The following is a 21,382-nucleotide window of genomic DNA, read 5'->3' as shown; positions in this document are numbered from 1 at the left end:
GATACATTTTAATGCAAAAATTTTGCCTCGGCTAACACTATAAAACTCACCCTACGCAATTCGTTAGAGACGCGTCCACGTGTGGCCTGAGCGAGCCTCAGTTGTCCCGTGGGTGCCAGTGTTTACAAGCCAGCCAGTGCAGTCGCATCCACGCATACAATTGGAACATTTCATATTATCACAGCGTTTTTAGTGATTGTACCTGCAAAATAAGTCACCATGGGCCCCAAGAAAGCTTCTAGTGCTAACCATGCAGGAAAAAAAGTGAGAATTACTGTGAATATGAAGAAAGAGATTAAGGAAATGTGTGCAAAGTGGCTTGAAGTGCAAACCTTTGTGGATGAAAATCACCCTCACACAGCTATTGCAAGCCGTGCTGGTGACTATTACAATGACAATGTTGTGAACCACTTTAGACAAATCATAAAGGAACGGGAGGTACAGGCCTCTATGGACAGATACGTTTTGCGACAGAGGTCCAGTGACTCTCAAGCTGGTCCTAGTGGCATTAAAAGAAGGGAAGTAACCCGGAAAAGGACTTGATACCTCAAGTCCTAATGGAAGGGGATTCCCCTTCTAAACATTAACAACTTCCACACTCCCCTCCTCCCATCCCATCAATCATCACCAGATCTTCAATAAAGGTAAGTGTCAGTTTGTGTGTATTAAAATTAATATTTAATATGGTAAAACATTTTTTTTTTTTTTCATACTTTGGGGTGTGCTCTTGCGGATTAATTTGATTTCCATTATTTCTTATAGGGAAAATTAATTCAGCTAACGTAATTTCAGCATCACGATGAGCTTTCAGGAGCAGTTAATATAGTACGTTGCTGAGGTCTACTGTATTAAGTTAGCAAGCAATAAAACTAAGCCTAAAAAATTAAAAATTAAAATGCATATTCAGTGCACTCATTACTTACCTTAAATACCACCTGCCTCTGTCACCTGGTGAGAGGTGAATGGTATTGTAGGAAGTCAGGAGGAGATGGCTGGATAATGGTTCTGCTTAAAGGCACATTTTTCTTATGAAATGATAGAGAATCTTTTCCCGATTGTAATGACACCAAAAGAACAAAATTTGATGGAAAACTGACGGAATTACGCTCACGAAGTTAGCAACCTCGGCGATATTTATGAATCGGCGATTTCGCCCACTTTGAGCCCTATTTTCGGCTAATTCCATTGTTCCAGTCGACCAAACTCATAGCTATTTCTTTAGAACTCCATTTTTTCTATCGACTGAGTACAAGAAACTGCCCATTTACCAATTTCAACTACCCAATAACATGGTCAGAAATTTGCAATTTGGCCAATTTCACGAAAATTAAAAAATATGACAATTTCAAAATAGGGTCCAGAATGAACAATGCAGACATTCCTGGCTCTAAAATAACATTTTCTTTGTTCATCAGTCATGTCTCCAGGCCCCTCTGATATTACTCTTGCTTTCTATTTTGAATTTTTATTCAAACAAAAAATAGAAGATTTACTGTTATGCAGACTACTGCAATATTGTAATAATTGTATAAATAATGTCAACCCATTCATGACTGCATATTAGAATGGCTAGTTGGACATTTATTGGACAATGACATCATTTGTTTACTTTTGAACATCGGCAAAAATCAAACATTTCCCCTACTTTGAGCTCCATTTCAAGGTTCTTTTCATAGTAAAACCAATCAAAATCACCTCTATTTCTATAATATGTTTTCCATTCTATCAAATGAGACCAAGAAAACGAGAATACAACCATAAATACTATACAAAAATAGACCACAAAGTCGGCATTTAAAAAAAAAAAAAAAAAAACGAAAGTCGGAGTTTTTTTTTCTCATCATGCACTGCATGCTGCAGGATTTTTTTTTATATGGTGCACACTGACCACACAGACCCATTCTCTCACATGTGGGCTTACCAGCTTTCTCCTGCTTGATTTGAAGCCGCTAGAATTTATGAGTATATATACGCCAAACACGGTACCTCATACGTATATATACGACTGAAACAGTCAAAGGGTTAAACTCTAAGACCCAGTGCCTCAGTAACTTACATGACAGGGACAAATGGCCCAGCTTTCTCATTATTCCCAATAAATATGTAACCCTTTGACTGTTTAATCACTCTGAAGAATTAAAATGAGATATGTGTGTTTGACGTATATAACTCAGTTTATTCCTGTGCTTCTTCTATTGCTTCACATAAGAGAATTGAGTCTGTGTGCTCTTGTTAGAAAGGAAAAACATCACTGAGGAAAGTTGTTTTAACCCTTTCAGGGTTTCGGCGTACTAGTACGGCTTACGCACCAGAGTTTTTGACGTACTAGTACGCCTAAATTCTAGCGCCCTCAAATCTAGTGAGAGAAAGCTGGTAGGCCTACATATGAAAGACTGGGTCTATGTGGTCAGTGTGCGCAGTATAAAAAAAAATCCTGCAGCACACAGTGCATAATAAGAAAAAAAAAAAACTTTGACCGTGTTTTTGGATTAAAACAGCGACTTTGCACTGTATTTTCGTATGGTATTTATTGTTGTATTCTAGTTTTCCTGGTCTCATTTTATAGAATGGAAGACATATTACAGAAATTGAGATGATTTTGACTGGTTTTACAATGAAAAGTACCTTGAAATTGAGCTCAAAGTAGCAGAAATGTTCGATTTTTACCAAAGTTCAAAAGTAAACAAATCATGCTAAGCGTCCAATACACGTCAACTGGTGAGTCTAATATTCTTTCACAAGTGCGCTGATATTATTTATACCATTTCTACACTAATGCAGTAGTCTGCATAACAGTAAATCTTCTATTTTTTGTGAGAATAAAAATTCAAAGTGGAAAGCAAAAGAATGTAAGAGGGTCCTGGGGATGTGACTAATGAACAGAGGAAATGTTATTTTAGTGCCAGGAATGTCTTTCATGTTTATTCTGGACCCTATTTGGAAATTGACATCTTTTGAAATTTGTGTGAAATTGGCAAAATTGCTAAATTCTGACCACTGTATTGGATAGTTGAAATCGGTAAATGGGTGGTTTCTTGTACTCATTCGATAGAAAAAAGGAGTTCTAGCAAAATAGTTATGATTTTTGTCGACTAGTACACTGGAATTGGCCGAAAATAGGGCTCAAAGTGGGCAAAATCGCCGATGCGTAAACATCATCGAGACCGCTAACTTCGCGAGAGCATAATTCCGTAAGTTTTCCATCAAATTTCATACTTTTGGTGTCATTATGATCGGGAAAAGATTCTCTATCTTTTCATAAGAAGTGGATGAGTTTGGGAGAGTGTGTAAAGGTAGAAAGTTGAAAGTGAACATAGAAAAGAGTAAGGTGATGAGGGTATCAAATGATTTAGATAAAGAAAAATTGGATATTAAATTGGGAAGGAGGAGTATGGAAGAAGTAAATGTTTTCAGATATTTGGGAGTTGACGTGTCAGCGGATGGATTTATGAAGGATGAGATTAATCACAGAATTGATTAAGGAAGGAAAGTGAGTGGTGCGTTGAGGTATATGTGGAGACAAAAAACGTTATCTATGGAGGCAAAGAAGGGAATGTATGAAAGTATAGTAGTACCAACACTCTTATATGGGTGTGAAGCTTGGGTGGTAAATGCAGCAGCGAGGAGACAGTTTGAGGCAGTGGAGATGTCCTGTCTAAGGGCAATGTGTGGTGTAAATATTATGCAGAAAATTCAGAGTGTGGGAATTAGCAGAATCTGTGGAGTTAATAAAAGTATTAGTCAGAGAGCTGAAGAGGGGTTGTTGAGGTGGTTTGGTCGTTTAGAGAGAATGGATCAAAGAAGAATGACATGGAAAGCATTTAAATCTGTAGGGGAAGGAAGGCGGGGTAGGGGTCGTCCTCGAAAAGATTGGAGGGAGGAAGTAAAGGAGGTTTTTGTGGGAGAGGGGCTTGGACTTCCAGCAAGCGTGCATGAGCGTGTCAGACAGGAGTGAATGAAGACGAATGGTATTTGGGACCTGAATAGCTGTAGGAGTGTGAGCAGGGTAATATTTAGTGAAGGGATTCAGGGAAACCGGTTATTTTTATTCAGCCGGACTTGAGCTCTGGAAATGGGAAGTATAATGCCTGCACTTTAAGGTCTCAACGATGTTTATGCATCGGCAATTTCGCCAACTTTGAGCCCTATTTTGGATCATTTCAAATGTAACAGTCGACAAAAATCATTACTATTTTGCTAGAACTCCATTTTTTCTATCGAATGAGGAAAAGAAACCACCCATTTAGTGATTTCAACTATCCAATAAAGTGGTGAGAAATTGGCAATTTTGCCAATTTCACACAAATTTCAAAGGATGCCAATTTCCAAATAGGGTCCAGAATAAGCAAGACAGACATTCCTGGCACTAAAATAATAAAATAACGTTTTCTGTGTTCATTAGTCATGTCCCCAGGCCTCTCTTACTTTTCTTTTGCTTTCCACTTTGAATTTTTATTCTCACAAAAAAATAGATTTACTGTTATGCAGACTACTGCATTAGTGTAGAAATGGTATAAATATCAGCGCACTTGTGAAAGAATATTAGACTCGCCAGTTGAGATGTATTGGGCGCGTGGCATGATTTGTTTACTTTTGAACTTTGGCAAAAATCGAACATTTCTGCTACTTTGAGCTTAATTTCCAGGTACTTTTCATCATAAAACCAATCAAAATCATATCAATTTCTGTAATGTGTCTTCCATTCTATAAAATGAGACCAGGAAAACTAGAATACAACCATAAATAGCATACGAAAATACACTGCAAAGTCGCTGTTTTAACCCTTTGACTCTTTTGGTCGTATATACATATACGTCTTACGAGGCAGTGTTTCGGACGTATATATACTCGGTAATTCTCGCAGCTTCAAATCAAGCAGGAGAAAGCTGGTAGGCCCACATGTCAGAGAATGGGTCTGTGTGGTCAGTGTGCACCACATAAAAAAAAATCCTGCAGCATGCAGTGCATAATGAGAAAAAACTGACCGTTTTTTTTTTTTTGGATTAAAAAGCTGTCTTTGAGGTGTATTTTCATATAGTATTTATTGTTGTATTCTCGTTTTCATGATCTCACGTGATAAAATGGAAAACATATTGCAGAAATAGAGATGATTTTGATTAGTTTCACAATGAAAACGTCCTGGAAATGTTAGCGATTTTTTTTACCAATGTTCAAGAGTAAGCAAATCACACCACACGTCCAATACATGTCAACTGGGGAGTCTGATATTCTTTCACTAGTGCGCTGATATTATTTATACCATTTTTACAATAATGCAGTAGTCTGCATAACAGTAAATTTTATATTTTTTGTATGAATAAAAAATCAAAATAGAAATCAGTAATAATATAAGAGGGGCCTAAAGATGTGACTAATGAACAGATGATGTTATTTTAGTGCCAAGAATGTCTACATTGTTTATTCTGGACCCTATTTTGAAATTGGCATCTTTTTTAATTTGTGTGAAATTGGCCAAATTGCCAATTTCTGACCATTTTATTGGGTAGTTCAAATTGGTAAATGGGCAGTTTCTTGTACTCAATTGATTGAAAAAATGGAGTTCTGAAGAAATAGCTATGAGTTTGGTCAACTGGAACAACGGAATTGGCCAAAAACAGGGCTCAAGGTCGGCGAAATCGCCGATTCATATATGTCGCTGAGACCGCTTACTTTGCAGGAGCGTAATTCTGTGGGTTTTTGACCAAATTTTGTACTTTTGGTGTCACTATCATCGGTGAAAAGATTCTCTTATCATTTCATAAGAATTTTTTTTTTTTTTTTTTCCAAAAAAAATTTTGCGACATAGAATGACAGTTTCAGAAAGGGGCTTGCGACAGTCAAAGGGTTAAACAAAAAGACAGTCAGAGTTTTTTTTTTCTCATTATGCACTGTGTGCTGCAGGATTTCTTTTATACTGCACACACTGACTACATAGACCCATTCTTTCATATGTAGGCCTACCAGCTTTCTCTTGCTAGATTTGGAGGTGCTAGAATTTATGCATACTAGTACGGCACCAACCCTGGCGTGCAAGCCGTACTAGTATGGCACCAACCCTGAAAGGGTTAAAGGAGGGGTTTGGGATATTGGCAGTTTGGAGGGATGTGTTGTATATTTTAATACGTATATGCTTCTAAACTGTTGTATTCTGAGCACCTCTGCAAAAACAATGATTATATGTGAGTGAGGTGAAAGTGTTTTCTTTTTGGGGATTTTCTTTCTTTTTGGGTCACCCTGCCTCGGTGGGAGACGGCTGACTTGTTAAAAAAAAAAAATACATTATGTAAAGAAATTATATTGTAATACAGTATTTACCTTGGAGATGGAGAAGAGATGCTGGGCACAGCAAGCATCTTTACATAGCTCCAACTCACTTAACTGCTACAATTTTTGTTTTAATGTTACTTCACTATTCGCTGATTTTTGGCTTACTCTCAACACTTGTCACACTTTCATCTGTAGGGCATTTCAATAAAAACTGTCCAAGGAGGTTTGTTTCTTCCTCCCTTTCAGAATGTTTTAGAAATGACTTATGCAAGCGTCATTACATACCTCCAACGCATTATTATTATTAATTAGTATGTATGTGTTATACAGTGGACCCCCGCATAGCGACTTTAATCCGTGCAAGAGGGCTGATTGTTATGCGAAATGTTCGGTATGCGAATGAATTTTCCCCATAAGAAATAATGGAAATCAAATTAATCCGTGCAAGACACCCAAAAGTATGAAAAAAAAAATTTTTACCACATGAAATATACATTTTCCTACACACAAAGAGAAGGATACATGCACAATAGTAGAGTAGTACATGCACAATATATATTGTGCATGTACTACTCTACTAAATGAAGAATAAATGACACTTACCTTTATTGAAGATGCAGCAATGACTGATGAGACACTGTGTCCTGGGAGTGCCTTTTCCTCCTGAGTACTGTAGGTCCTGTTTGGCATTTTCTTCCAGAACAGGCCTTATCACACTGTGTATGCCACTACGATTCTTAAATCTCTCAAACCAACCTTTGCTGGCTTTAAATTCACCAATATGAGCACTAGTTCCAGGCATTTTTCCCTGTTCACCTGGGTGTTAGTCGACTGGTGTGGGTTGCATCCTGGGAGACAAGATTAAGGACCCCAATGGAAATAAGTTAGACAGTCTTCGATGACACTGACTTTTTTGGGTTATCCTGGGTGGCAAATCCTCTGGGGTTAATTGTTTCTTGGTATTCTCAATAAGCCACACCAACAACGGTGCTACAGCAGCAGCAGCAGCAGCTGACGGTGGTACAGCAGCAACAGACGATGCTACAGCAGCAACAGACGATGCTACAGCAGCAGCAGACGATGCTACAGCAGCAGCAGACGATGCTACAGCAGCAGCAGACGATGCTACAGCAGCAGCAGACGATGCTACAGCAGCAGCAGACGATGCTACAGCAGCAGCAGACGATGCTACAGCAGCAGCAGACGATGCTACAGCAGCAGCAGACGATGCTACAGCAGCAGCAGACGATGCTACAGCAGCAGCTGACGATGCTACAGCAGCAGCAGCAGCAGCAGCAGCAGCTGACGGTGGAACAGCAGCAGCAGCAGCTGACGGTGGTACAGCAGCAGCAGCAGCTGACAGTGCAGCAGCAGCTGACGGTGGTACAGCAGCAGCAGCAGCTGTACCACCAATAGTAGCGATGGTTGATTGGGGTTTATTATACAACCTGGCCAGCTCGGAGACACGCACTCCACTTTCATACTTATCAATGATCTTTTTCTTCATCTCTATAGTAATTCTCACCCTTATTGCTGTAGGGTTGGCACTAGAAGCTTTCTTGGGGCCCATGGTCACTTATTTTCCAGAAAAAATCACCAAAAACACTGTAATAATACGAAATGTTCCGATTGTATGCTTGGATGTTACCGCGGAGGCTGGCTGGTAAACAATGCCACCGGCGGAACATGTGAGCGTGGCTCAGGCCGCACATTGGACGCGTCTCGGACGAAGAGCGGTGAGCGGGTTTTTGGGCGGTATGCGAGGCAAAATTTTTGCGAAAAAAGCGAGCGGTATGCGGATTGTACGGTATGCGATGCGTGCGGTATGCGGGGGTCCACTGTACATACAAATTATGTATGTGCAATTTAACTTTACAGATTCAGGCTTGTATATTATATAGTGCACCATTACATTACCTAACTTAACAAATTTTTCACCAGCCTGTTCGATTTAAGCTGAACCACAGCAGCACAAGAGGAAATAACACAGATAAGGAATATTCTCTTTGGGTGGGAGACCTCACCCCAGATGTTGATGACTTTGCCCTTTACAAGACATTTGGCAGCAGATACAACAGTATAAAGACAGCAAAAGGTTGGATTTATTTTTCTGTCTATTCATTGCCTCTTTCTCTCCTGCAGAAATTGGATGATAACTGCTGAATGCCTATATAGTAATTAATTCTCCACCTTTTTTGAACATTCTTCCTTCACAGATACAAAAGGAGCAACTAAAATATTTGCTGAAAAGTTGTAGAGGATAATTTTCCAATATAAGTTCTATATTATATTTTCTATTTTCCGTTTCATCACTAATCTTTAGATACAATGTCTGAAAAAAATTTTAACCCTTTGAGGGTCGGTGCCGTAGATCTACGGCTATACGTTGAGGGTCCAAACCGTAGATCTACGCCATGAGCTCAGCTCACTTTGATAAACTGTGAGCAGTAAATTTGGGCCTAGATATGAGAGAATACATCTATGTGGTATGTGTGCACCTCATAAAACAAATCCTGCAGCACACAGTGCATAATGAGAGAAAAAAAACTGAGACCATAATTTTCGATTAAAACAGCAACTTTGCAGTGTTTTTTTGTATGTTTTTTATAGTTGTATTTGCGATTTCTTGGTCTCATTTGATAGAATGGAAGATATATTACAGAAATAGAGATGATTTTGATTGGTTTTAGTAATGGAAATGGGTTGAAACTGAGCTCAAAATAGCAGAAATGTTAAATTTTTGCTGCTGTTCAAGAGTAAACAAATGATCCCACACGTCTAATACACGCCAGCTGGTGGGTCTAATATATGTTCACAAATGTGGTGATATTATTTATACAATTACATGTATTACAGTATTACATAACAGTAACTTATATTTTTTGGTTTGAATAAAAACTCATTATGTGATTAAAAAATCAAAATGGAATTCATTTGTAAAATGAAAACGTGAACAGAAGAAATGTTAGTTTAGTTCCAGGAATTCCTGCATTGTTTATTCTGGACCCTATTTTGAAATTAGAATATTTTAAACTTTGCATTAAATTGGCCAAATTACCAATTTCTGATTTCTTGTGCTCAATCTATAGAATAGAAGTAATACTAGTGAAATAACTAAGAATTTAGTAGACTGGAATAATATAATTGGCCTGAAATGGGAGTCAAAGTCGGCAAAATCGCCTATGCATAAATATCACTGACACATCAAAATTAGCAAGAGCATAATTTCATCAATTTACCATCAAATTTCGTATTTTTTGTTTTATTACCTTCAGAAAAAGATTCTCTACCATTTCATAAGAAAAAAATAACAATTTTTTTTTTTTTTTAAATTCTTGGGCCCTGGTGCGCACTTTGAAATTTGGCCTCTGGACCCTGAGCCAAGTAGTCGAAGTGAATTATCTTGTAAATTTTTCGGTTGCTCTTTAAACTAGTATTGAAGGCAGTTAAAATATATGGGGAAGATTCTAGTGTTCCATCTCTTCAAGGTAGGGATATTCCAACAAGAAGCAAAGCATCAGTAATAGTCTTCCAGCTTTTCCTTTTATGCAAAAAAAAAAAAAAAAAAATGTGAAGGGATTTGGAGAAACTGGCTAACTGGACTTGGAGTCCTGGAAGTGGAAAGTACAGTGCCTTCACTCTAAAGGAGGGGTTTGGGATATTTGCTGTTTGGGGGGACATCTGTACTGTTATATCTGCACTCTTCTGGTAAGAGTGATAGTGTGAATGATGGTGAAAGTATTTCTTTTTTGGGTCACCCTACCTCAGTGAGAGATGGCCAGCTTGCTTTTTTTTTTTTTTTTTTTTCTTTTACCACATGATGATTTATAAACTCACTTATTTGATATGCTTATTTTCGAGTGCATGAAAGTACACAGCTTTATTTTCACAATGAATTAAATAATTTTCCTTCTTTTCTAGTGATATACGACCCAAATGGACAAAGCAAAGGCTTCGCTTTTGTACGATTTTATTCAGAAGATGAATACAAAGATGCCCTCACTCACATGAATGGCTTCAAGGGGTTAGGCCAAAAGCCCCTTAAAGTTAGCTATGCTGTTCCAAAAAAGCAACATTATCCAGGAATGTGAGTGTTTTCCTGTTTCTTACATTTTGTTTTAATTAAATTTTCTAGAATGTATTGTTATAGCAATGAATATTTATTAATTTTTGAAAGACATAGTGAACCATAGAATTGATGAAGGGAAAAAGTTGGGTGGTGCATTGAGGCATCTGTGGTGATGACAAAGAACACCCTTCACTGAATATTACCCTGCTCACACTCCAACAGATCGTCAGGTCCCAAGTACCATTCGTCTCCATTCACTCCTATCTAACACGCTCACGCACGCTTGCTGGAAGTCCAAGCCCCTTGCCCACAAAACCTCCTTTACCCCCTCTCTCCAACCCTTTCGAGGACGACCCCTACCCCGCCTTCCTTCCCCTATAGATTTATATGCTTTCCATGTCATTCTACTGTGATCCATTCTCTCTAAATGACCAAACCACCTCAACAACCCCTCTTCTGCCCTCTGACTAATACTTTTATTAACTCCACACCTTCTCCTAATTTCCACACTCCGAATTTTCTGCATAATATTTACACCACACATTGCCCTTAAACAGGACATCTCCACTGCCTCCAACCGTCTCCTCGCTGCTGCATTTACCACCCAAGCTTCACACCCATATAAGAGTGTTGGTACTACTATACTTTCATACATTCCCTTCTTTGCCTCCATAGATAACGTTTTTTGACTCCACATATACCTCAACGCACCACTCACCTTTTTTTCCCTCATCAATTCTATGATTAACCTCATCCTTCATAAATCCATCCGCCGACACGTCAACTCCCAAGTGAAAACATTCACTTCTTCCATACTCCTCCTCCCCAATTTGATATCCAATTTTTCTTTATCTAAATCATTTGATACCCTCATCACCTTACTCTTTTCTATGTTCACTTTCAACTTTCTACCTTTACACACATTCCCAAACTCATCCACTAACCTTTGCAATTTTTCTTTAGAATCTCCCATAAGCACAGTATCATCAGCAAAAAGTAACTGTGTCAATTCCCATTTTGAATTTGATTCCCCATAATTTAATCCCACCCCTCTCCCGAACACCCTAGCATTTACTTCTTTTACAACCCCATCTATAAATATATTAAACAACCATGGTGACATTACACATCCCTGTCTAAGACCTACTTTTACCGGGAAGTATTCTCCCTCTCTTCTACACACCCTAACCTGAGCCTCACTATCCTCATAAAAACTCTTTACAGCATTTAGTAACTTACCACCTATTCCATATACTTGCAACATCTGCCACATTGCTCCTCTATCCACTCTATCATATGCCTTTTCTAAATCCATAAATGCAATAAAAACTTCCCTACCTTTATCTAAATACTGTTCACATATATGCTTCAATGTAAACACTTGATCTACACATCCCCTACCCACTCTGAAACCTCCTACATTCTGTCTTACCTCTAATTCTTTCAATTATGACCCTACCGTACACTTTTCCTGGTATACTCAGTAAACTTATTCCTCTATAATTTTTACAGTCTCTTTTGTCCCCCTTCCCTTTATATAAAGGGACTATACATGCTCTCTGCCAATCCCTAGGTACCTTCCCCTCTTTCATACATTTATTAAACAAAAATACCAACCACTCCAACACTATATCCCCCCCTGCTTTTAACATTTCTGTCATGATCCCATCAGTTCCAGCTGCTTTACCCCCTTTCATTCTACGTAATGCCTCACGCACCTCCCCCACACTTACATTCTGCTCTTCTTCACTCCTAAAAGATGGTATACCTCCCTGGCCAGTGCATGAAATTACCTCTTCCCTTTCTTCGTCAACATTTAAAAGTTCCTCAAAATATTCTCGCCATCTACCCAAAACCTCCATCTCCCCATCTACAAACTCCCCTACTCTGTTTTTAACTGACAAATCCGTTTATTCTCTAGGCTTTCTTAACTTGTTTAACTCACTCCAAAAATTTTTCTTATTTTCATTAAAATTTCTTGACAGTGCCTCTCCCACTCTATCATCTGCTCTCCTTTTGCACTCTCTCACCACTCTCTTCACCTTTCTTTTACTCTCCATATACTCTGCTCTTCTTATAACACTTCTGCTTTGTAAAAACCTCTCATAAGCTACCTTTTTCTCTTTTATCACACCCTTTACTTCATCATTCCACCAATCACTCCTCTTTCCTCCTGCACCCATCCTCCTATAACCACAAACTTCTGCCCCATATTCTAATACTGCATTTTTAAAACTATTCCAACCCTCTTCCACCCCCCACTACTCATACTCGCACTAGCCCACCTTTTTGCCAATAGTCGCTTATATCTCACCCTAACTTCCTCCTCCCATAGTTTATACACTTTCACCTCCCTCTTACTTGTTGTTGCCACCTTCCTCTTTTCCCATCTACCTCTTACTCTAACTGTAGCTATAACTAAATAATGATCCGATATATCAGTTGCCCCTCTATAAACATGTACATCCTGGAGCCTACCCATCAACCTTTTATCCACCAATACATAATCTAACAAACTACTTTCATTACGTGCTATATCATACCTTGTATATTTATTAATCCTCTTTTTCATAAAATATGTATTACTTATTACCAAATCTCTTTCTACACATAGCTCAATTAAAGGCTCCCCATTTACATTTACCCCTGGCACCCCAAATTTACCTACTACTCCCTCCACAACATTTTTACCCACTTTAGCATTGAAATCCCCAACCACCATTACTCTCACACTTGATTCAAAACTCCCCACACATTCACTCAACATTTCCCAAAATCTCTCTCTCTCCTCTACACTTCTCTCTTCTCCAGGTGCATACACGCTTACTATAACCCACTTTTCACATCCAATCTTTATTTTACTCCACATAATCCTTGAATTTATACATTTGTAGTCCCTCTTTTCCTGCCATAGCTTATCCTTCAACATTATTGCTACTCCTTCTTTAGCTCTAACTCTATTTGAAACCCCTGACCTAATCCCATTTATTCCTCTCCATTGAAACTCTCCCACCCCCTTCAGCTTTGTTTCACTTAAAGCCAGGACATCCAGCTTCTTCTCATTCATAACATCCACAATCATCTCTTTCTTATCATTTGCACAACATCCACGCACATTCAGACTTCCCACTTTGACAATTTTCTTCTTCTTATTCTTTTTAGTAATCAGGGGACCCTGTAACAGTAATAGACAATCCTGGATTTAAGACTTTGGTTTCCAGTCACAGATTTTGTTCATTAACCCTTTCACTGTCTCTCACATAAATCTAAGTCATTGAGGCCAGTGTTGCTTATGTAGATCTGTGTCTTATTTATGCCTTCAAATATGCTGTGATCAGTAAATTTTGGCCTAGATATGAGTGAATGGGCCTGTGGCAGATGTGTAGAGTATTAAAAAAATTTCCCCATGCATTGCATGATAGAAACAGGCTTTGAGATGTTTTCTTGGATGATTTTTATGGTTTTTTCATGGTGTCAATTTATAGGCCAGAACATGTACTAATGAAATGGCCACTTTTGATTTTCAACTGGAAATGGCCTGAAGTAGGCCTCAAAATAGCTGAAATGTTTGATTTTTTGGCGATTTTCCTGAGTGCAGGTAGAGGACCCACAGCTCCTTCCCTAGTTTGTTTTATGAGTTTTTACTAGGCCTTCTTCAATTATTTGGAGGGCCTAAATCTTGATCAATCAATTTTGGTTATATTAGCTGAGAAATAGGATAGCCTTGGATATTTTCTAAGAGTTAATTTTGCCATAAAACCCACAAGACTAGATTCAAAATGGAGAAGTGTTATATAAGAGAGGCTTAGAGAAATGATTAGTGAATAGAAGAAAGGTTGATTTTGTGGTTGGAATGCCTACAATATTTATTTTAAAGTGTTTTTAGATTATAATTTGTTGAATTTTATGTAAAGTTGACAAATTACTAAATTCTGGACTTTTTATAGGGTAATTCTGTTAGTTAAATAGCAATGTCTTGGTCTTAATTGATAGAAAGGAAGGGTATTAACAAAATAGTCAGGAATTGGGTCAGTTTAAGCACTGGAATTGTTGTAAAATAGGCCTCAAGTTGGGTGAAGTTACAGTTGTTTTAAATGCTTCTGACCACACTTTGCACTTGCATAATTGTATAAGTTCATTGAATTTTGCATTTTTGGTGTCATTACCTTTGGAAAACAATTCTCTACCATGTCATAAGATAATATATTTTTTTAAATTACAATACTGTCAACTCTCAGTTTTTGGGAGACTGTGACAGTGAATGGGTTAAATCTGAAATCCATTAAATCTCAGTCCATTTAATAAATTTTTACTGTACTTCCTATAGCTAAGTAGAAAAGAAATATATGTTCATTAATTGAAATTCTATATTAGTTTCAAAAAATTAGTAAAAGATTCAAATAAGGTGTTTATTAATTATATACTAATGGATTGAAAAAAGTATGTACCCATCCCTACTTTATTATTTTTCAAGTGTGTACCAAGGTGTTAATTTTGTTTTATCAGGAATAATATGGGAGGTGACTACAGTCAGTATTATGAACAATACTGGAATAATTATGCAGCCTGGCAAAATTACGGCACCTACTATGATCCCTATGCTTCATCATATGGTGACTATGGCAGTGGCCTAGAGGGAGGCAATGGGGATTCTAAGGATTCCTCTAAGGAAGATTTTGAGCCAGTTGGTAAGTACTGTTGGTGTTGTAATGAAAATTCTTGTGATGGAAATTTGATTGATACTTATGCTAGTAAAACCACCATTAACAAAGATTTAGATTCAGTACTCGCATATTACACGGGATCTTGAGCTGAGGTGGCTTGTGTTGTCGAGTAATGCTATTTAAAAAGTCTTCCTAATGCTGTAGTGCCTTTGCTATCATTTATTTTCATGTTTTTGAACCGTTATCAAAATAATATACTTAGTAATGTATAGGCAGATTTATGGCATTTTGAAAAGTTAATTTTGAGGCTAGGTTGCTTACTTTATTTTATTTACTAGTAATAAAAAGTGGTTAATAGATAGGTAAGATGGTGCTGTAATCAGTATATCAAAAATGAATTGTCATTTGAGGCTTTTGAGAATAAAAATGATGAACTCACTAGATGTCACTTTTGTGAGTCACTTACAAACCTTTGTAACAAAGAAAGCAGACAAATTTGCCAAATGTTACTCTTCAGATCGGCTACAAACGTTTGCAACAGTATCACAGTAATCAGTCATACAGTTTTAATTAAACTGGTCTTACTTTTAAGATTGCTGAGCATTTTTGTATAAATGCAATTTTCACTCAATATGCATGTTTCACTCATTTGTGAGTTTGTCGGTTTTCTTCTCATCTCCTCATTTAACACTTATTAGATAAGGGGCATGTTTGAGCTAAAAGTCTTTAATGATTTTTATGCTTTTAACATCCAAACCTAATTTTTTTTCTCAGAATGGAATGTACCTATAGATATCAACAAGACAAACAAGGAATATATTGATAGAAGTGAAGAACTCTGGCAGGCAATAGAAAAATCCAGATGGAGTTTCTGGGATGATACCAAAGAAGACGAGTGATTGTTAAATTTTTTGGGTATTAATATGTAATTGAATTTTCTAAAGTACTTCATGCCCATCTACATTCACCTTTTTTTTTTTTTTTTTTTTTTTTTTTTTTTTTAATGCTAGCAAATATTAAAATTCAACATGTACACACATGCACATGCACATACACATATATGCATACAGTAAATATATTCATATGTATAGTGCTGTGTATATGTCGTCGTGCTTTTTAAGCTGAATTTGCTCTCATCTCATTTTTGTTTGGTAAGCATGGTTTTTGCCTAAGAAAAAAGCATAAGTTATTTGTTGCAATAACTGAAATTTTTGCTAGATATCATAAAATTAATGTTGAAATTAAATTATACTAAATAATCTAGTCTCACTTTAGCCTGGGTAGATTTAAACTATAATATGTTATTTGAATTTTAACAAAGTTAGGTTAAAGTGTAAACTAAAAAAATGTATGCTGTATAATTAACAAAAAAATATCCATAAGTGCATAAAAGAGAATCAAGAATTTTTTAAAGATACTTTGGCTTTCACTGACAACCTAAAAAGCACGACATACTGATGTATATTTATATGTTAACTCTTTAGAACAATTTTGACTTGTTCATTGAAGGGCTGCCTACTTCCTTCATATCGTAGAATTTAAAAAAAAAAAATGATTATTTTCTGATTATCAGTGCTTAATAAACCAGTACAAGTTGATAACTTGAGCCTTCTGTCTATAGTAATGTGATGGAGTTTAACTTGTATGAAATTTATGAAGGGGTAAGCCCTAGCTTGAGTTTCAAATAAACGAAACCATTTGTAAAAATCTAATTTTTTACATTGCCTTTTTGTTTTTATTTTAGATTGGTAACCCATAGATAGGAGGATTAGCTAAAATTGGAACCTTGACACACCAGCTTTATCCTTCAATCCTGCTTGCCTATCGGATCAGACTCTTTTCTCATGGGTTGAGAGTCCCGAGTGTTTCTTCTCAAGTTTAAACATTTATCTGTATCAAACTGTGTGGAGTGAAACAAATTCTATACTTTGCTGGTAATTGTAAGTGGCTTTTATTTAATCAGTACAGTGGCCAGTTACAGAATGTTTTATTGTTTATAGTACATTTTGATTTGTTAATAAAAAATATCATCTAGACCCAGTTATAGAGGAAACTCATCAACATGATGATATTTCAGGTTGACTCATATATCCTCATCTTAATTGTGAAAAAGATCATAGAAAAGCTAACATATCTTGGTAACATTTTTTAGTATACTGTAGTTACTTTTAAAAAATTAACTTATTTTATCTGATATGATATTTAAAAAATTCCTTTTGACACACAAGTACGTATATGCACACGAGCAATGGTGTAAACAGTGTGTTCACAACTGAAAGGTTCTGGAGTCATATCTTGGGCAGGGAGAGGATAAGGACAAGTTTCCTTACACCTGTTGCCCTTGTTTACCTAGCAGGAAATAGGTACCTAGGTATTGGTCATCTCTTGTAGGATGCAACCTTGGGGCATTGAAATTCTAATAATGAAGATGGCACACCATTGTAATACCTCTGCTCCTGTATCTTCAAATAGTCACATATACATATACATGCACATGCACACATATACAGCACTGTATATTTATATTTGTGGTTGTTGAGAGCTATTCATTAGCACATTGTGTGTCCATGTATGCCATGAGGACATTTAACCTCCATAATTAGGGTTTGTACTTGTAGAATTTTTCATAAGCAGTTTAAAAATTCTATTTTTCTCATCTCTGTTTATATATTTATTACTTCATATATAGGATGAATTTTTTATATAACTGTACATTTGCTTGTTAGATATATGAATTAGGTGCGAAGTTTTTTTTACAGAGGTGATATTGAGTTTTGAGTGAAATTGCATATTTTCCTCTATACAAAAACATTAAGGGGTTCCAAATACTATATCCAGCATGATAGAGACCTCATCCATTTCATAAATTTGGCTGTTTCTTAAGAACAATTTTAAAACAAAAATCTTGCTTGTATAAATGTGCATATACATATAGTATAATATGATATTTGGTACTTAAGAAATCATGCTGTTGTAGACAGATAATTTATTCACCAAAAATATCCTTGTATCATTTAGCTGAATTTACATCAGCCAACTCTGTCACTTGTATTATATCACTACTTTACACATACACCTTCAGTCTCTTCTTAAACCACTTGCATAAACTCTTAGCACATGTAAAATTGACTTAAAGTGCACAAAAAGCCACAGTGATATCCAAATGGACAACCTAATTGATTTTGGAATTGTGGATTTATCCTATGAGGAGAAATTTGGAACAGTTTCATCCTGGAGTTCAGATATGGTGTTTGGAGTCCTGTTGTATGAAATTTTACTCATGGTTTTATAAAAGCAACTAACCTAAAATTACATCTTCTCATTATATACTTGTATTCTTTTTTGATTTGAACTAATTTCAGGTGTATCAGAGCTAATTTACAAAGTAGAATAATTACTCTTATGCTTGTTTTAAGCATTTAAAAGGTGGCAAAAATCTCTTCTTTTGTTGAATACTGTATATACTGTACTTTTTTCATTTCTGATCTGTTGCTGCTTTAGTTTTCCTGTTCAGATGATCTCAGGATTCTTTACATTATTATTATTATTATTATTATTATTATTATATTTAGTACTAAAAGCAAGGGGCTAGTAACCCCCTTCTCCTGTATACATTACTAAATTTAAAAGGAGAAACTTTCGTTTTTCCTTTTGGGCAACCCCGCCTTGGTGGGATACGGCTTGTTTGTTGAAAGAAGTTTAGTACTAAAATGTCTTAATAAATAGGCTAATTTATACTAATAATTTCAAAAGTGGGAATGTTAAGAAATTTATTCAGTTGTGAATAAAAAATTATTTTACATTTGTTCAGCATTTCAGGATGACATCAAAATATCTAAATTTTGTGCTATTTTCCAAAAATTATTTTTATTGCAGTAGCTTACCTTTGTGTGTTAAGTGTACACCAGTTGCTCTTTCATTAAATAAAGTGCTGCTGTGTGTGTTCATTTTTTGCTGATTTACTTTTATCTGTTACCATAGCAGATTTTATTGGTTTAGTTATTCATTTTCGTTTTTGAATTTACACATATTTGTGGATAATTACTTTTATTAAAATAAGGACCCTGTAAACATCAATAAAGTTGGGAAGTAACATTAGTATTGTATGTTTACTTTTCCTGGTGAGAATTTTCCATATTGCAAATGCGAGAAGACCGTGTTTAGTGCATACCTTTATGGAACACTTGCCTTGCTGTATCATATAAATTGTTTTTTTTTTTTTTTAACATGTCGGTCGTTTCCCACTGAGGCACCTCTTCAAGGGGGGCTCCTTGGTGTGGTGAAGAGGCTCTTGGTCTCAGGAATTAGACCTGTCAGTCTCCTTCCTCAGACCGAACCTAATTACCCCCCAATCCCCCCTTCCCTCTCCCATCCTCCCCTTTTTCCTTTCCTCCTCCTCCCCACCCCTCCCTTTTGCCCTTCCTTTTTGGCCTTTGGGATTTTTTCCCACAGGCGCACTAGTTCCTAGGAAGGGGAAAGGGTACCGGGGTCCATCCCATTCCGTTGAGGTTCTTGGCGGTGGCGTAGTTTGCCGTGGAATCTGGATTGCCTGGGGATGTCCCGATCCCTCTCCGGTATCCTGGAGGCTGGCTTTGGGTGTCTTTCGGGCGACGGGTGTATCTCTGGAAGCCACCTTTTGGATTCTGGGGGTGGTGGCCGAAGGAGGTATGCTTTGTGGCGGATATCCGGCCGCCCTCTCTTTTGTCCACCGAGGTAGCTCGGCAGATGTGAGGTTGCTATCCCGGATTGCTGGTTTACTGGCATGATGGGTAGGGTATGGCACGGGTTCCATGCTGCATCTGCGCTACTTGCGGTGCTGAGGTCCTCTTGGGCGCGAAGGGAGATTTCTGGCCCTTTCATTCCTCCTAGGAACTATTCCTCCCTGGTCCCCCCTTTTTTTATTCTTTTTTTTTATTTTATTTTATTTTCTTCTTTCTGTTTTTTCTTAAAAACAAAAAGAAAGAAGTAACCTAACCATGGAGCACCCGATCCATGACCCCGCTACCCCTGGACCCCTTATTGTCACCGCACCCCGTTCTGACCTCGCCTCGTCTTTTGGCCACTCTTCGGACATTCCTAAGGCCCCTCTACCTCTTGCTGGTGCTGTTTCCTCACCCGCTTCAGGTACCGGGGCTTCCACTGACTCCTTCGATTTGTCTGACCTCCGCTCTCCTTTGATTATGCTTCCGGCTTCTCCCTCTACGGTGCGGCGATTTTCGAATCGCCGGCCCGTCCCACATCGGACTGACTCTGGTCCCACTTCTAAACGTCAACGACAATCTCCTAATGATGTTACTTCGTTACCTTCCCTTTCTACTCGGAAAAGACCGACATGTCATGCACTCCCTCTCCACACTCGGTTTCAGACCACACAATGGACTAAATTCTTTACATTAAGACCGACTTCTACTGCCTATCTTTCCGACCATAGTATTGGCAAAGCGCTCCTACGCCACGTTGGTAGAGATATTTCCTTTCATGCTCTTAAGAGTGGTACGCGCATCATCACAGTCTAGAATTCTACCCAAGCTCATGATCTTTCTTTCACATATCGATACTATTCCTATCACTATCGAAAAACTTCATTCTCTCAATTCTTGTAGTGGTACTGTTATTTTGCCCCATACCATAGTCCAACAGAATTCCCAGTCATGTGGCACTGACATTCTCGAACAGCTGGAACTCCAAGATCTCCCAATTCTCAAGGTAGACACTTATGTTCTTCCTGCCCGCGGGTGAAGACAATACCCTTGCAATGTGGCTCGTTTAACTTTTGACAGCCGTGAACTCCCATCCTCTGTTTATGTAGCAGGACATCGGTTACAAGTTCGGAAAGTGATCCCTACACCGCAACAGTGTAGGAATTGCTGGCAATTTGGCCACCCAGCAAAATATTGCAGATCTATAACCGAATGCCCAGTCTGTGGTGCTGATGACCATTCTAATACGTCTTGTAGTCGAACTCCCTCTTGCCTTAACCCTTTCAGGGTCCAAGGCCCAAATCTGGAGTCACGCACCAGTGTCCAAGAATTTTCAAAAAAAAATTTGTTATTTTTTCTTATGAAATCGTAGAGAATCTTTTTGTGAAGGTAATAAAACAAAAAGTACGAAATTTGGTGGAAAATTGACGAAATTATGCTCTCGCGAATTTTGATGTGTCAGCGATATTTACGAATCGGCGATTTTGCCGACTTTGACTCCCATTTTAGGCCAATTACATTATTCCAATCAACCAAATTCTTAGCTATTTCACTAGTATTACTTCTATTCTATCGATTGAGCACAAGAAATCGCCAAGTCAACTGTTTCAACTACAAAATAAAGTGATCGGAAATTGTTAATTTGGCCAATTTAACACAAAGTTCAAAATATTCCAATTTCA

The 21,382-nt window shown here is 37.5% G+C and overlaps 1 protein-coding gene across 2 annotated transcripts in view; it reads left to right on the top strand.

Moving 5' to 3' along the window:
* The window catches only part of LOC138850997 (tRNA selenocysteine 1-associated protein 1-like), a 42,306-nt gene extending 23,208 nt beyond the window's left edge, over positions 1–19,098 (top strand). Inside the window, exons 4-8 of one of the 2 annotated variants that reach the window (XM_070080891.1) lie at positions 8,209–8,362; positions 10,189–10,354; positions 14,843–15,024; positions 15,775–15,915; positions 16,745–19,098. In XM_070080891.1, coding sequence (XP_069936992.1) covers positions 8,209–8,362; positions 10,189–10,354; positions 14,843–15,024; positions 15,775–15,899 — 627 coding nt within the window. In that variant the 3' untranslated portion in view covers positions 15,900–15,915; positions 16,745–19,098. The remainder of the gene's footprint in view (positions 1–8,208; positions 8,363–10,188; positions 10,355–14,842; positions 15,025–15,774; positions 15,916–16,744) is intronic. The other variant, XM_070080892.1, reaches the window with a different exon arrangement.
* The last annotated feature ends 2,284 nt before the right edge of the window (positions 19,099–21,382 follow it).

The sequence above is a fragment of the Cherax quadricarinatus genome, unplaced genomic scaffold (assembly GCF_038502225.1).
Source record: "Cherax quadricarinatus isolate ZL_2023a unplaced genomic scaffold, ASM3850222v1 Contig1197, whole genome shotgun sequence".
In the NCBI taxonomy this organism is placed as follows: Eukaryota; Metazoa; Arthropoda; class Malacostraca; order Decapoda; family Parastacidae; genus Cherax; species Cherax quadricarinatus.
This window is presented reverse-complemented; position numbering and strand designations above follow the sequence as displayed.